Source organism: Carex rostrata, chromosome 14 (genome assembly GCF_964058835.1).
Source record: "Carex rostrata chromosome 14, lpCarRost1.2, whole genome shotgun sequence".
NCBI classification, from domain to species: domain Eukaryota; kingdom Viridiplantae; phylum Streptophyta; class Magnoliopsida; order Poales; family Cyperaceae; genus Carex; species Carex rostrata.
This window is the reverse complement of record NC_135931.1, coordinates 4,897,437-4,915,202: the sequence shown is the minus strand read 5'-3', so window position 1 is coordinate 4,915,202 and position 17,766 is coordinate 4,897,437. Positions and strand designations below refer to the sequence as shown.

Sequence of the window (17,766 nt, the reverse complement as noted above, 5' to 3'; positions counted from 1 at the left end):
GGATCGGGAACGAGGCAAGATTATTCAAACTAGTATTAATAAGCTTTTCCTTTTCTTTTTCTTTTTCTTTTTTGGCGCAAAATTTAGCTCTATCGACATAGAGATTTCAAAAATCAAGGGACCACAAAAGAACACTGGTGCAGTGGGGCCTTAGTTAAGGACCGATGCTCCGTTTTCCTATAAACCATGTATTTGTGTTATTCGGTTAAAAAGCTATCATGTAATTAACAAAATAATAGAGTTAAAATGTTTTATTATTTTCGTATCCCAAATATGTTTTTACATTCTTATATTTGTTTTACTATATTTTAAGTAGGTAGAAAATAACTTGACTAAATATTTTGGACTATTCAAAAACAACAATTTTATATTTATTTTAGAAAATAATAAAAAATTAAAATATATAAAATTCAGTCTGCAAGTACATATTCATATGCAAAATAATTTTGAATGGTTCAGATCGATCGTTAGAATATTAAAAACGAAATATTAATCCTTAATACAGATCAAATCGTAATATGCATATTACTAATTACAATAATCCGTATTAGAATATTTAACAAATAAAACTTCTTGAAATCAATTAATTGAAGGAACAGTCACTAATTACAATAATTTATCACACTCCAACAATTTGCAGAGCATCTTATAAGTGACTGAGAGAAGCGTTGTGTGGTTAAGTAACGAAGGTTTTTAGTGTGTTACACAATCATTAAAATTCTTTGGTGACAAACTGACAATGAAATTTAACAGAACCTTTAGGAGCCTAAATTTGACGAATATGTATCTTCTCCGGTATTACAGAGGATCACCCATACTTTAAGGTTTGAGATTCGAATTGCAATAAGGTTATAAGGGGTAGTATTTTTGTGCTTTGTGATTCGTGACAAGTTAAAAAGAATGGTTCAAATCTAGTAATTTGTAAAAGATATCCTTATCATGTATTGGAGAGGATATGAATTCAAATTTGACTATATAACCTCATTTTGGAATTCGTATCCTCTGAGATATCTCAAACTTTGCGTGACTTTGTGGAAAATCCCAGCCGTTTAAATACGTTCTGCACGAATCTAAAAGCACACATAATACTGACCCCCTACATCACTCCCGAATAGGCATCGGACACGTCGGTCACGCAAAAGTTGAGATATCTCAGAGGATACACACTCCTCATTTTGTCAGTTGTGTTTGCATCACTCACCAACCACTTCGGTTCCATTTCAGGACGGATGCACACTCATTACGTAGAATCAATTAATTATTTTTATTTGTTTTTAATATTTTTGTACAATTTTCTATATATTTTAAATTAAAATGTTATGAATACCGTAAAACTTGTCATTATACATGACCTTATAGCTTAAAAATCAGGTGCTAATGATCATTTTCTAAAAAAAAAAAATTGTCAACAAAAATTTAAGTCAATCTTTATAAGGCCGTTCGACAGGTCTTGAATGATTAAAACTTAATTTATGTAAAGAGGTGAAGTTTGACGTAATCAATTAATACAATTAATATTTACAAAAATTAAGGAGAAACAGCATATTATATATCTTAATTCTAAGGTGTGAGTTCTTTAGACATGTTTGTGTGAAAATGCGGATTAGTGAGAATAATTGTTAATTCAAGCTAACTTCAAATCGTTAACTCAACAAAATATTAAAATAGCATAATAATATTTTATGGATATCAAATTGCTAATTCAAATCAGTTGGTCTTGATGTTAGTTCTGGTTTTCTGAATTGTTGGATTCATATTTAAATTTGTGTCAAAACAAAACTGATAAATTGTTATGTAAGTTTAAACTATGTTTGTAAATCTTACGCACATTGAATGACTCATACAGTCATACTGATTACCGAGCATCGGACAGCGGTGGACCTAGAATTTTAGTTGGAGGGCAAAAAAAATATCGAATCGGCATTAACTAATTAGGTACTCGATAAAAAATATTATTTTAACTTATAATTTTTTATTCTCTAACCTATAATTCTAATTATCAATTATAATTAAAAATATATTTTTTTAATTTTAACTCTAAATTTAACCCGAATTACAATTCAAATATCTCTTACCCCCACTCTAGATCCACTCCTGACATCGGACCTTTCGGCTTTCAACCACAAACATGCAAAGAGTTTTAAAATCCTACCAAACCTAAAAGAAAAAAGAAAAAAGAAAAAAGCTTAAAGAAAAGCTGGTCGAACGATCCCTCTTAATTGAGAATGCACCTTTTCTAGAAGCAATTATATACTAAAAGCCGCTTAGTCTCATTCTTTAGTAGGTATGACGCTGGATATGAGGGTGGTTGGTTTTTTTTCTGAGTTGAATATGAGGGTGGTTGCATGCACACATGATGTAGTGCAGGTTTCTCTGCTTTTCAAAGGGCCCGTATGGTTTTATTTATTTATTTTTATTTTTTTTGATGAAAAATGAGGATCCGAGTCCTCATTTGTTTTGATTAAAAAGGATAAGGCTTTGAACTAAACCCTTAGTACAAAAAACAAAGCTCAGAAGTCGTGAGCTTAATAAGCAAAAAAGAAACAAAATAAAACATTAAAATTAGAAAACGAAAATAAATTAAAATAAAATAAAATTAGAATTTATGTCTCTCCTTTTTTTCTTTGTTTCTTCATTCCTTCCTAATTCAAGTAGCGCCATTGTATTTGTATTTCCTCTATCAGTATGGACTGCAGTTTGCTGATCTCTCTAAAAATTCTTATACATCTTTCAGGCCGGATAATAAAGTTTGCGATGATCATGATTTCTCTTGCCTTCTTGGAGACTCCTTTTTTTGTCAGCAATTGCTTGTAGTCCATATGTATGTCTATCTGAATTGCGAAATTGTTAAACACTTCATTTTTTATTGATAGAATAAAATTACCGTATGGTTTTATTTGGAAGGAGTTGTAAAAAACGGTCGCTAAGGGTGATTAGTCGTTGACGGTGATCAAACTGTTACGGATTTTTTTATTAGTCGATCGATTATGGTCGATTATTTCTGATTAATTACTTTGCAATATCTTATTTGTCCGACGACTGCATACCGTTATTTACAACACTGTTCGGAGGTAGATGGGGATGGAAACTGATCAAATACAGATCAATTATATAGTGGTAAAACTATATCTGTATCCGTTTTAATTTTTCAGATACAAATCGAATATGTATGGATATGGATCGGATATCCGATATTCGTAGATATCTACATAAATATTTTCATAATATATATTAAACTATATGGTATATATCTATCATTCAGATATAGATAATTAAAAGGAGGCGTCTAATTGTCCACAGCCTTTTGTCCACCATTTGTCCACAGCTTTGACTTGCGCGAATACTGTAAAATTACTTTTACATGCTGTATAATTATACAATATATCACATAAAATATATCACTTAATCACAAAACATCCAGCAACTATTTGAAGTGGTCCCATGATAGTTATAAAAAGATTGCAACTTGCACAACAGGACAAAATAAATGTACTTTCAAACTGTACTTTCAGAAATTACAGTTATAGAAAGTTATTGGCAGTTAGAGTTAGTTATTAGCGGTTATTAGCATTGGGTTGAATCTTGTATACTGTAAAATTGAATATTGTATACTGTAAAATTGAATATTGTATACTGTAAAATTAATCTTGTATACTGTAAAATTGAATCTTGTATACAGTAAAATTTTCAATTGAATATTGTATACTGTAAAATTGAATCTTCTACACAGTAAAATTTACAATTGAATCTTGTATACTGTAAAATTGAATCAGCAGAACTGTAAAATTGAATCCTGTATACAGTAGAATTTTCAATTGAATATTGTTCGGATGAGTAAGAAGCATTTCTATCATATTTTTCTTCCAGATTTTCACAAGATGAATACTGTAAAATTACAATATGAATACTGTAAAATTACAAGATAAATACTGTAAAATTAACAAATCAATACTCCATATCGCCTTTCTATCATCTCTTTTCTCCAGATTTTCACAAGATGAATACTGTAAAATTAACGGGGCAATACTATAAAATTAACAGATCAATACTCCATATCGCCTCTCTATCATTTCTTTCTTTCAGATTTCCACAAGATGAATACTGTAAAATGACAAGATGAATACTGTAAAATTAACAAGAAAATACTGTAAAAAAAATAGTACATGTTCTTGCATTTGGAAACAACCATTTCACTGCTTGATGCATGATTCAAATACAAAACCATATTCAATATATAGTAATCTAACATAAATTCAGCAAACTATATATATTTTTTCAATCTAAATGCATTATTTTTACTGTTGACCTGAAGAACAAATCCCCTCACGTTGTCACCAACTACTAGACTCCAAAATTTTCCTTTTATCAACAGGAAATATTGCAATTTTGCGCACTTTCCACAGGATTAGCGGATTAGCGGAGACCAGTCGCTCACCTTCCACAGGATTAGCGGATTAGCGGATTAACGAGAACGCAAGTAATATCGCTCACCTTCCACAGGATTAGCGGAGACCAGTCGCTCCTTTTTCGCTGCGCGCCTGGAATCGATTCTCCAGATTCGATTCGAGTTTTTAATAATTTTGTTACACGCGAAGGTACATGTGTAGATTAGAAGAGAACAAAACGAAAAGAGAGAGAGTTCATTGGATTTGATTTCTCTTATTATCAGATCAGAAGATAAATTTTGATGAACGAAAGAAAAGAGATGTAGATTTATCGGAGCAGAGAATTTGATGAAAGAGGAGATTGATCGGAAAAATTGAGAAGAGAAAAAAGAACGGAGAAAGAAAGAGATCGGAAAGTTATTAAATAAGGTAGTTTGAAACCGTCGTTGGAAGTCTGTTGGTGCATGGATAGTGCTGTGGACAAATGGTGGACAAAACCTAGTGGACATAAACCTTTTCTCTAATTAAAATTCAAAATTATATTCATATAGTGTCTGAACGGATATTCAGATATCAGATATATGTATCAAATTTTCGATCGGATATGGTTGGATATTATCTAATCCATTTGTACCCTTTGAAGTAGAATTAAAACTTTCCATTTACATGATCAAAAGTGATTGAGGATTAATTATATAAAATTTTCATATAATGAATGAAGATTAATTATACATTACACTTATCGTTTTACTCTAATTAAACTATATAGAAATCATATATAAACATAAATATTTTGAAAAAGAAAAAATAGAGTTTAATTGATCTTCACTCTCTCTTACTAGCTACATCTCTAATTTTATCGAAGCATTTTGTGAAGGAAAATATATAAATTCTGCTCTTGAAGTTTGAAAAATTATATTAAAAAACTCCTAGGATTATACACTGTTTGTAGCTATATTGTCGAATTTGTTTTATTTTTCCACATTTTGAGAATCTCTGCTTTGATTACTAATTAAAAAAACAATAGTTTAAAGTTTAAACTAAAGACGGCTCTATAACACATTTTAATTCCATACATGGATACATGAAATTAGTAATCAAATTCTATTTAATTAATCGTAGCATCTCAATTATAACAGAAATATTTTTTTCACAGAACTGGTAATGCTGTCATTAGCAACGCTTTAATTAATAATTAGGAGCTCCTTCCACGTTCAACCTACCCCAAATTTGTCAATGCATATGCAATCACAGTCACAACAACAATGCATATATTTTATTCATGTAATAAATATTCTTAACCAATTGGGAAAAAGAATTGCCATGTTAGTTTTTGTGTCACTATCATTAATGGGGAGAGTCAAACAAAAAAAAAACAAGAAACAAGAAACAAGAAAAGAGGTGCCATTTCTAAAAGATAATTCAATCTTCAAGACATTGGAAATTACCAGGAAAATCAACCGTTTACCTCTGAATTTTGAATTATTATGGAGATTTATAGACTTGTACCAACTCTGCCTTTTCTGAAAATTTATTTGCTCCACTCTGAGATTTATAGACTTGTACCAACTCTGTCTTTTCTGATTTGCAATTAGAGTTAAATCTAGAATTCAAATTTGAATAATTTTTTTGAATTTTGATTAATAATTAGAATTAGAAGTTAGAACCCTGTTGTTTATCTAGTACTCAATTAGCTAGAAAGTTTGAATCTTATTAGTTATTTAAACCTGATTCGTTATTTTCTTGTCTCTTCTGATAAAAATCTTGAATCCGCCCGTAACACTAAGCCCACGATCCATTTTGTTTTTTAGCAAATTTGAAAGTTAAGTCACCTAACTATTTAATACCCTTGTTATTACAACAAATGATTTTTTCCATCTGGACTTCAAACTAGTGGCGTAGCCAGGATTTGAGTCAGGGGTGGGCAGAAATCGGGTTCGGATTCGAATCGCCTCGATAATTCTCTTCCCGCCTCCGCCCGCCTACCAAATTGCATATCTGCTTATCGAATCGGTTGTAATTTTTAATAAATTACTAATTGATCCCAAAACTACTAAAATAATTACTTGTAATTTCTAAAACAATTGGTATTAATTGAGAGGAGGGGAATCGCTACTCTGAATTGAACCAAGATTTAAAAATACCTTTCTTTTCTAATAAAATTAAACGACTCACAAACCATCTCTAAAGTTTGAACTGATAATCGCTACTTCGAATTGAATCCAGAGATAGGCAGAATTAAATCCAGGAGTAGGCAAGGCCCATTGAAGAATCTAGTCAAAAGAAGAAGAAAAAATCTAGAGGTAGGCAGCTGCCTACCCCTGGGACAGTGTGGCTCCGCCAGTGCTTCAAACTCATCACCTCCCAGTTCCCACATATAAACCACGTGTCTTTGTCACTATACCAAAGAGTAGTTCTTCGATCCATTTTCAATTATAACTTATTGTTGTTGCTGTTGTTGTTGATCGCAAAATCGGACTATCTGATCTAAAACTAGGATTGTATAATTTTTTTCTTGATTAATTAGTTGCATATTAAAAATATAATAATTGAACTATGATAAATCAGATTGACAATCTAAACAAAATCTAACCAATCCGATCCTTCTACACTATTAGAGAAAAAAACGATTAAAATACATTTTTGTGTTATTTGAACCTAGAGCACATAACAATATACATTGAAATTTAGAAAGCATAAACTCGTTACAATGGGAAAAATCTTTCTATCTGCATCAAAATTTACATGAATAATTTATATTCAGGAACTGTTTAAATTATTAAGTTATAAATCAATTTGTATGAATCTCAATATAAATTAAACAGTTTAAAAATTTGGTATCAAGATTCAAACAGTAGATCTAAACCGTTTGATATGATTTTCATATTAAAATGTGTTTGTAGAACAAATTTTACAATTTAGTTAAATTTTTTAAAGTTATTAGTTTTGTATGGTCCAGAGTTTTTTGAAATTTTCTTCACAAAAAATAAATAATAGTAAGTTTCAAAAAAAATATATAAAATTTAGTCTCCCAACAGATTTTAATAAAAAAATTATATCAAACTCGTCAGATCAACTATTTAATATTTGAAAACGAAAATAAAAATAAAGCACGAGTTATAAATACCTTGTGACCTTATCCCATCCCAATATTTTAATATAGATATCTCAAACATCCATTAATAGTTAATAGTATCACAGATATTCGACGCATCTATTAAAATTCAAACTTCGAATTTTGAACAATCTGCAGCGTTGACCCCACCAGCTGACAAAAGCACGTTAACACGCATTGGTACGGCTTTTACCTGATCAGAAGATGTCTTCGTAGACCCGGTACACGGGAAACATGGAGGTAAAAGTGGGGATTAAACCTTTGAAAGACTTGTTTCCGATAGCCCAGGTCTATTTACTAAATCTTTGGCGAATGCTGTCATCATTCGTTTTCCTGCCGAACTGCTACAAAATGCTGCATGGACGTGGTTCTTGTTCGTTAACCACACCAAATTCTTCAGTGCTGCCGCTTTGTATTAATTAGTGAGTGAGTGACTAATATGCATTCGGTAGCATGTGGACCGAGATGCATACGGTTCAAATTTGAAATTTTAAAATCTAAAAAATCAATTTGAACCGTTCATCTTGTTCTCCATATTAATATGTGCTTGGAGACCAAATTTTACATTTTTCTGAATGTTTTTACTATTTATTAAGTCACTTTGAAAATTGTTGATCCAACGGTAGCTTAACAAAACAGTAAAATCAGCAGCCACCGTTGGATCAACAATTTTTAAAGTGGCTTAATAAATAGTAAAAAATTCAGAAAAATGTAAAATTTGGTCTCCAAGCACATATTAATATGGAGAACAAGATGAATGGTTCAGATCGATTTTTTGGATTTTGAAATTTCAAATTTGGACCGTATGCATATCGACCCATATGCTACTAAATGCATATTAGCCACTCTCTAATTAGTAAATAACATAAATATTTTGAACTATAGTTGTAGATTTATTATTTTATTTGTTAGCATATTATAAATTTGTTGGTTCATAAGCTTGCAAAATTCATATCTTAAATATTATATTTTATATATGATTGTAGTCTAATTTTACTAAAATATATTTTGTTGATATCATACGCTCAATATTATTATTATAAGTGTTACTTATTATTTTTAAAAGATGACTGAATAAAATGAAATTGGATGAAAAATATGGAATGCGTGTTAAAAATACATAGAGATTGGATACATTTTAATAATAATGAAATAGAAAATAGCGGAACATATACAAATTTTACAACTAATTTTTAATTTCGCTTGTAGTTTCATCTTCATTCCAATCGGAAAGAATAAGATATTTCATAAAAGGAATATAATATATATTCTATATAATTTATAGGTGAAGAGGTGATATTCCTTACACTCTTAGTACAAACATAACTGATAAAGTAATAAAAATATGTTCTATATTGTTAATTTCAAAAGTATCAATCACACAAAAAAATAATTTTCTTCTATCCAATTTTCCAAAATTGTCATGAATAATTATTGATTTCATATTAAACTTTTCACAACGACTTTGAAAAATGTATAATTTTTGTATTAAGACGAATCAACTAAAACAACATAAAATTTTCCATAGACAAAATGCATAATAATGCTCAAAATATTCATAATGACTTTGAATTCTTCCGCAATTTTTAATGAAAAATTGAAAATTTATATGCTCACTATTTGTGTTCAATCATAGTAGTATAAACCCGAATTTTTTATTAATATTCAAATTTAATATTAAATTTAAAAAAATAACCGGATCAGTAACGTTTTTCGAAATCTACCCTTTCCGGAAACGGTAGCTACTTCCGGAAATTTTTTTTCCGGAAATAGGATTTTTTTTTTTTTTTTTAGGAAATTTTTTTTTCCGAAATTTTTTTTTATAGGAATTTTTTTTTCAGTTTTTATTTATAATTTATTTATTTTTTGTATTTAAGTATTACAAATATTTAATATAGTTTTTAAAAAAATAGATGGAATACTATATAATTTGATTTATTCGAAGGACTGCTACAAATAATCCGGATCAACATTTTTCATGCTGAATTTTTTACGGCCGTAAAAAAAATAATATAATATAATATATGCATATGTATATGTATATATAATATATTTATATGTATATGTATATATAATATAATATATGTATATATATGTATATATAATATAATATATGTATATATATGTATATATAATATAATATATGTATAATATATTTACGGCCGTTGGATCAGCGATTTTCAAAGTGGCTTAATAAATAGTAAAAAAATTCCAAAAAATATAAAATTTGGTCTCCAAGAACATATTAATATGGAGAACAAGATGAACGGCTTGGATTGGTCATTTGGACTTTAAATCGGTGATTTATGGTCCAATGCACACCATGGCCTATGCATTGCAATGCACCATAGCCCATCTCATGTAGAGATGGGCTATGGTGCATTGCAATGCATAGGCTATGGTGTGCATTGGACCATAAATCACCGATTCAAAGATCAAATGACCGATCCAAACCGTTCATCTTGTTCTACATATTAATATGTGCTTGGAGACCAAATTTTACATTTTTTGGAATTTTTTTACTATTTATTAAGCCACTTTGAAAATCGCTGATCCAACGGTGACTGTTTGGAACAGTAAAATCAGAAGCCACCGTTGGATCAGCGATTTTCAAAGTGGCTTAATAAATAGTAAAAAAATTCCAAAAAATATAAAATTTGGTCTCCAAGAACATATTAATATGGAGAACAAGATGAACGGCTTGGATTGGTCATTTGGACTTTAAATCGGTGATTTATGGTCCAATGCACACCATGGCCTATGCATTGCAATGCACCATAGCCCATCTCTATATTATGTATATATAATATAATATATGTATATATAATATTTTTTATACCTCATATTTTTTATACGAGGCACTAAACGAGGGTTCCAATACCTCATCATACCTCATATTTTATATCTTCATTTTCATATATATACATATATTATATTATATATACATATATATACATATATTATATTATATATACATATATATACATATATTATATATACATATACATATGCATATATTATATTATATTATTTTTTTTACGGCCGTAAAAAATCCGGCATGAAAAATGTTGATCCGGATTATTTGTAGCAGTCCTTTGAATAAATCAAATTATATAGTATTCCATCTATTTTTAAAAAAATTATATTAAATATTTGTAATACTTAAATACAAAAAATAAATAAATTATAAATAAAAACTGAAAAAAAAAAATTTCGGAAAAAAAAATTTCCTAAAAAAAAAAAAAAAAAAAATCCTATTTCCGGATAAAATTTTTCCGGATTTAGCCTATTTCCGGAAATTTTTTTTCCGGAAGTAGCTACCGTTTCCGGAAATTTTTTTTCCGGAAAGGGTAGATTTCGAAAAACGTTACTGATCCGGTTATTTTTTGAAATTTAATATTAAATTTGGATATTAATAAAAAATTCGGAGTATAAACACTATATTTAACAAAAAACTAAGTTAAGTGTCAAGCTAAATATATTCAGCTAAAAAACTATTTAGAAGTAAATTTTTGCATCAACTCAATTTTTTTTAATTACAAAAGAGAACAACAGAAGCGCGGTGAGTAGTATTCGCATCTCCTAAGACACCTCAAACTTTGAGTTGATATGTGGAAATTCGGACCGTTCAATTTCTTTAGGAACGAATCTTAAAGCACTATAATACTGGTCCATTTCGAATAGACGTCACTGAAAGTTAAAGATATCCTAGAGTAATTAAGTATTCTAAATATAACTTAGGATGCAAAATGACCTCAATTTTGGTTGAACAATTCTTTATACAGGGTCATACAAATGTTTAATGTTAGACCAGGTCCAGTGAATTCCAATGCCCAAACCTCGAAAGTCGAAACCCAAAAAGGACCGACTAAAAAGCAAAGAAACAAGGAAACACCGAAACACAAACACTTCACGAGTCTCGCCTCTCTGTCTCTCTCTCTCGCTCTCTGGAGTCTGGACTATAGAAAAACCCTGTAGTAGTACCTTCGTTCTCATAGGAGTTGTTCGCTTGGTTCTCATTTGTCTACTGGAGAGGAGAATTTAGATGTGACGGTGTGAATGCGGGCTTTTACTTTGGATCATACCAGGTAAAGAGAACACCTTTCGCACAAATTCCAAATTCTGATTCATGCTCACTTGCGATCAGCTATCTATATTTTTCTCCGATTTCAGTTGGATCTCTTTTGGGTTAAAGCCAACAGCTGGTTGTGTAGCCAATTAGCGAGAGAGATATTTGCTTGGAAGTGACATTAGTTCTGCTCTACTAAGAGAAAGTTTCCTTGCGAGAAATTTTCACTTTCAAACTTGGAGTTTCGGAAATATTAAAAAGAAAGAAACCATCATGTTATTGGTATTGCATTGTCTTCCTCTTTTGAGAAGTATTCTAAAAAATAGATCTTTTATACTTGAGCAGATTGAGTTCTTTGTTACTGTAGAATTTAAAATGATGCCCCATATTTCTTGGTTTGGGAGTTAGAACTTTTAAGAAATTTCTCGTAGTATACTTACAAAGAAGAACAAACCTTTTATGAGCCTTTTTTTTCTTTTTCTCTGAGCCCTAATTTTTTTAATATTTAGAAAAATGGCTCAGACAGTGGTTGTTGGGTGTGTGTGTGTGTGTGGGGGGGGGGGGGGTTAAGGTGGAAGATGTATTTGATGATTTTTGTTAAATCTGCATGAATTGGCTTTGTGAGCTGTGAACTGTCATCTGAGTACCTACTATCTTGCAATTTGTTATATATGTCATTTTCAGGTTGTTATATTGTCTAATTCAATTTGGCATTATTATTTGTCTGTTCTGGTGCAAAACTTGTGCTGTTATATGAACTGTATAACATATAAATTTGTATACTTTGTAAATTATACACCCTTCAACAGCCACCTTTTAATGGTGATCTCAAATCAGGATGTTTTTATGTGCAGTTTCACTGGCCTTATATATTCTTGGTTTGTTTTCAAACAAAAGATAAGCATTTTCAGGAGTGGTGTGTAGTAGTGCGCAAAGGCTAATCAAAATAAAAGTTATACTGGCATCGGCATATTTATCTTGTTTACTGAAAAATTACGGAGTTTTTTCTGACTAAAACCATATGATGTTGATGTCAGGGATTTCAACAGGGTGATACTTGAAGATATATATGAAGATTGGATATGTTGATTTGTTATCTTCAAATTATCGAAATAGTTTACCCCTGCCTACTCGTCTCTTGTTTGTAGCAGAATATGGTATGTTCTTGCTCCCCAAAAGGTCCATTTTGCTTGAAAGTTCTTATGGAAATTTTCATATAACAAGCATAATTTAATAAAATTATTGGTTGTTTTAAAAATAATTTTATAGTGTCCCACAAAACCATGGAAAACCATGTGTATGTTGAAAACCTAAGAAACAAAGCCATGTGATTTTTTTATTAGGTTTATAGAACTGATGTGCTGTTTTCCCTTTGATTTTTCTACAGTATGTATGCCTCTGATTAACATACTTTGTGTGGTATGCGAAAATTTTAGCTGGTGCATATTTGTTATTGATCATATTGTATGGTAGAGGTCTACATCAATGGCAATTAAGATCCAATTTAAGTTTCAACTAACCCTAAATTGTGAAGTTGAGTTTCAGCTAACCTCTTCAATAGGTCAATGTATACCTCAACTAATCATATTTCAATAGTATTAACTAGATTTATCCAGTTTCAAGATTGGATAAAAGGAAAAAGAAATCGGACAACAAGGCTTAATTTAATTTCTAAAATGGTAGTACCATAGTGGTACTAGTCTATACGGCTTGGAAATACACTATGCTAATTTTTACAGTGATGTTCATAGAAACCTTCCACTAGTATTTGTTGTTAGAAAATAATTATGGCACATCTTAATCATGCTCTCAGAAAAGAAGTGAAAGTATCATCTACACCCTCTCAGATTTATGAAATATCATACATGAAACCAAAATAAAAGTATACACATCAAGTTTTACCCCTACAAACATGAAAATTTCCTACTGTCCTTTCCCATTTACTTCAAAAGATTCCTGACATATTCCACCACTCTCTCTTCTTATCTTTGCCAATAAGGGAAAAGAGTAACATAGGAGATCCAAAAAATGAAAAATTGCGGATCTTATGTTTATATGCTTTAGAGGGGAATTTAAGATATCTAGTTATCTACTTTTGCAGTGTTTGACGACACATGAAGTTATTTATTGTTTAATTATGTACTTGTTAATATAGTAGTGGTACGTTTACAGACTGCATATTTGGGTAAGAATTCGAAGTGGCCGCAACTCCCGCTGAGACCTCTTCTCATACCTTTCATCACCTTATTCAGCCTATTGGTATGTTACACTTGTATGAACCAAATCTCACTGGACAAAAAAATAACTGGGAGCAGTATACTTCCAGTTGGTACGAGGCAAGCAAAAGCGAATGTGTGCAGCACAAATACAATCCCATCTGAAGAGATGGGGTACGTCCACTTCCCTCAGCCCAAGACATTCAGCAGGTATATAGCTATATTGCATGTGAGTCTTTCATCCTTATATTATGTTTACCCCTTCAAAAAACCCTTTGTTCCCACTTTCCAAGTAAATAGGGGTGAATGAAAAGATTACACATATTGGCGCTGATTGGATCAGTACTGATGGTTTATAACTGCATGCTGTCAGCTATCCCAATTATTAGTTAAACCATGTTTTGGTTTAATTACGGCTTAACAAGTGTTCATTGGTCCAGTAATGCTTCAACATAGTAAACTATACCTTTATAAATCCTCAATGATAAAAGACTACCAAAGAAGGTTCACTATTGGATAACTGTACCTTACCACCAGCAAATACCAGTAATGAATCCGACTGGTAGAAGAGGAGAAAATCATGGAACTAGATTTTCTGTCACAATACTGAATTTTTTTATCATATAGGGGTGAATGTGCATGCACACCGGTACGGTACTTCGTCATATTGTCAATGCAGAGGTCAGGAAGCGGCTGGTTTGAGACATTGCTCAATAGCCACCCCAACATAAGCTCAAATGGGGAGATTTTTTCTGTACCGCACAGGAGAGGCAATCTCTCCACAATCTTTAACACACTGGATACTGTGTATAACCTAGACTGGTTCTCCAGTGCGGCCAAGAACGAGTGCACGGCTGCATATGGTTTGAAATGGATGCTAAATCAGGTATTAAATCTTAGGCATGGATAGATGGTTCTTGTTCCTTTGCGATTGATGCAAGGAACAAAATTCAGTCAACATATAAATGATTCAGGCAAAACCACAGAGGGACTACACAGAACTGGACACTGAATATGGGACAGAAAATATCGCACTAATGGTCTTATAAGGAAATTTTTGTTTAGAAAAATGCTGGTTGGTCAACAATGGGACAGAAAGTATCACACTGATGGTCATATAAGGGGAAAAAAATAGAATAAAAAAATGCTGGTCAGTCAACATTCAGGGAAAAAAAATGAAATTTTTACTACATGAATCTATGCAGGGAGTTACCAAATACCATAGAGAAATACTAAGCTACTTCAAGTCAGAGGGTGTTTCGGTGATCTTCCTCTTCAGAAGGAATCTCTTGCGAAGACTGGTCTCTGTTTTAGCTAATGATTATGACAGACTAGCAAAACAATTAAATGGGACCCACAAGGCGCATGTTCATTCCAAGGAAGAAGTAAGCTTGATATATTTTCTGGATATTTTATTCTGTTTCTTACCTTGTCTTCTTGGGGTTTGATCATACCATTTATGGCAAGGCTTGATTTGTGCAAATTGGGATGATCTAATGATTAATTTCAATATATTGGGACCTTTATGCTAAGGCTTAATTTGGGCAAATTGGGATGATCTAATGATTAATTTCAATATATTGGGACCTTTATGCTAAGGCTTAATTATAACTCATGAATGGTTATTGGGAATATATTAGGTATCTTTTGCATATGTGCTATGCCTGTCCTGAAGTTAACTGGTGATGCTTATATTAGTCTTGTTTCATGTTTGTCACAAGTATTCATACTTAGTTTTCTCTATTTATGTTCTTGCATGTTAATTGCCATTCATGAGTCACAATTTTTTGGTTATTTTATGTAGGCTGAGATACTAGCAAAATTCAAGCCGAAGTTAAAGCCATCTTCTCTAATTCCCAACCTTCAATTTGCGGAGAGAACTATTGCAGAATGTTTGCATAATTTTAGAAGTGTCCGCCATATGGTGCTCTATTATGAAGATATAATTAACAACCAAAAGGTAGAAAAAAGTTTCTTTCCTTTGTTTTGTTTCTACACATTGACGATAATTTTCCTAAATATGTTAGAGCACCAGTTTGATTGTGCTTAAGATTGAAATATCAAATCTTAGTGAAAGCAAAATAATATATATATATATATATATAGAGTTAGGCTGGGGTGCTATGGATAGCATAGTGGCCTCTATGCTACGGCTCAATATTCGAGTTTTCAAAATCCAAACGGTCGATCCGAACCGTTCATCTTATTCTCCATATTAATATCTGCTTAGAGACCAAATTTTACATTTTTCTGAATTTTTTTACTATTTATTAAGTATTTTACAAGATTGTTGATCCAACGGTGGCTGCACAAAACAGTAAAACCGTTGGATTAGCGATTTTCAAAGTGGCTTAATAAATAGTACAAAAATTCAGAAAATTATAAAATTTGGTCTCCAAGCAGATATTAATATGGAGAATAAGATGAACGGTTCGGATCGACCGTTTGAATTTTGAAAACTCGAATATTGAGCCGTAGCATAGAGGCCACTATGCTATCCATAGCACCCCAGCCTAACTCTCTATATATATATATATATATATATATAGAGAGAGAGAGAGAGAGAGAGAGAGAGAGAGATGGACTTGGGTGAGACGCGGAGCACCATGCGTTTGTACTTCACGCCATATTTTCATTTTGAAAGTCCAAACAACCGATCCGAACCGTTAGATGTGATCTCCATATTGAAATGTGCTTGGAGACCAAATTTTACATTTTTTGGAATTTTTTTACTATTTAATAAGCCACTTTGAAAATCTGAAAATCCGGGTGAACAGTAAAAATTTCTGGACCACCGGATCAGCGATTTTCAAAGTGGCTTAATAAATAGTAAAAAAATTTCAAAAAATGTAAAATTTGGTCTCCAAGCACATTTCAATATGGAGATCGTGTTGAGCTGTTCGGATCGGTTGTTTGGATTTTCAAAATAGCTAAAATGTACCACGGAGCACCAAACGCGTATACTCCGCGTCTCACCCAAGTCCATCTCTCTCTCTCTCTCTATATATATATATCTACCTGCCAAACAAAATATCAAATCTTAGTGAAAGCAATATCCAACTGCCCAGAAGGATAGGCCTTGGTGCCAGTACAATTCTAATACCTCCATAATTGATATCACAACTGGTAGTTCTCAGTATATGCCCAAAATGTCTTGCATTAAAAATAATGATTTCTTTCCCTTTTGCTTTTTAACATTTTTAGGCAGTAAATAAAGTACAAGAGTTTCTGAAAGTTCCGGTCAGGGAGTTAGTTAGCCGTCATGTGAAAATTCACACAAGACCACTTCCTCGGCAAGTGGATAATTGGAGAGAAGTTTTAGAAGTACTTAATAAAACAGAATACGCTCATTTCCTTAACCATGCTGATTACCATTCATAAAGTATATACATTACCATTCGGTTGGTAATATCAACAGTTTTGTGATATTTATAAAAGAATAGCTTCAATTTGTTTTAGTTAGTCATTTGTTTTATTTTTTATCTGGTGTAGATAGTTTCTCTGTTGGATTTACATTTTCGTTTGTCATTTTGTTATTCGCTATAGTGATTATCTTGAACTTTACGAAAGAGCGTTTGAAACTTTTTTTTGTTTTTTTCCTCCTGTTTTGTCTTCTTTTCTTTTTTTGGGGCCGGGGAGGGTTGGTAACTAGGTATTGCGTTTGTCACGTTAACTTCATCAAATTACTGCCAAAACACTTTCTTAGCCATTTTTTAATTTGTAGCATTTAAAACATAAAAAAATTCAAGAGTCTGATGCTACCAAAAGTAAAGACTTGGTGTCCGCTTCATGGAGGGCTTCATTCAATAAGCAACATCTATATACATCAATGTTTGAGTGTTCCTGAGTGAAGTGCAGATTCAGTTTGCGTTTATTCAAGTACAGACTTAGCAAGTGTTTTTCTACTGGAAATTGAGTTTTTCATAGAATAAGGCTTAGGTGCTATGGATAGCATAAGACATACAGTGCTATTGTTTTAAA

The 17,766-nt window shown here is 31.5% G+C and overlaps 1 protein-coding gene across 5 annotated transcripts; it reads left to right on the top strand.

Moving 5' to 3' along the window:
- The first annotated feature begins 11,480 nt into the window (after positions 1 to 11,480).
- LOC144565748 (uncharacterized) lies at positions 11,481 to 17,332 on the top strand. 5 transcript variants are annotated; one of them, XM_078315574.1, is made up of 8 exons: positions 11,481 to 11,588; positions 11,674 to 11,851; positions 12,619 to 12,726; positions 13,742 to 13,995; positions 14,413 to 14,671; positions 14,991 to 15,170; positions 15,590 to 15,745; positions 16,990 to 17,332. In XM_078315574.1, the coding sequence occupies exons 3-8, from the start codon at positions 12,724 to 12,726 to the stop codon at positions 17,164 to 17,166; spliced, it is 1,029 nt and encodes a 342-aa protein (XP_078171700.1). In that variant the 5' UTR covers positions 11,481 to 11,588; positions 11,674 to 11,851; positions 12,619 to 12,723; the 3' UTR covers positions 17,167 to 17,332. The 5 variants fall into 5 exon arrangements, with proteins under 5 accessions (XP_078171700.1, XP_078171698.1, XP_078171702.1 ...); XM_078315572.1 differs by having other exon boundaries at positions 12,607 to 12,726; XM_078315576.1 differs by lacking the exon at positions 11,674 to 11,851.
- The last annotated feature ends 434 nt before the right edge of the window (positions 17,333 to 17,766 follow it).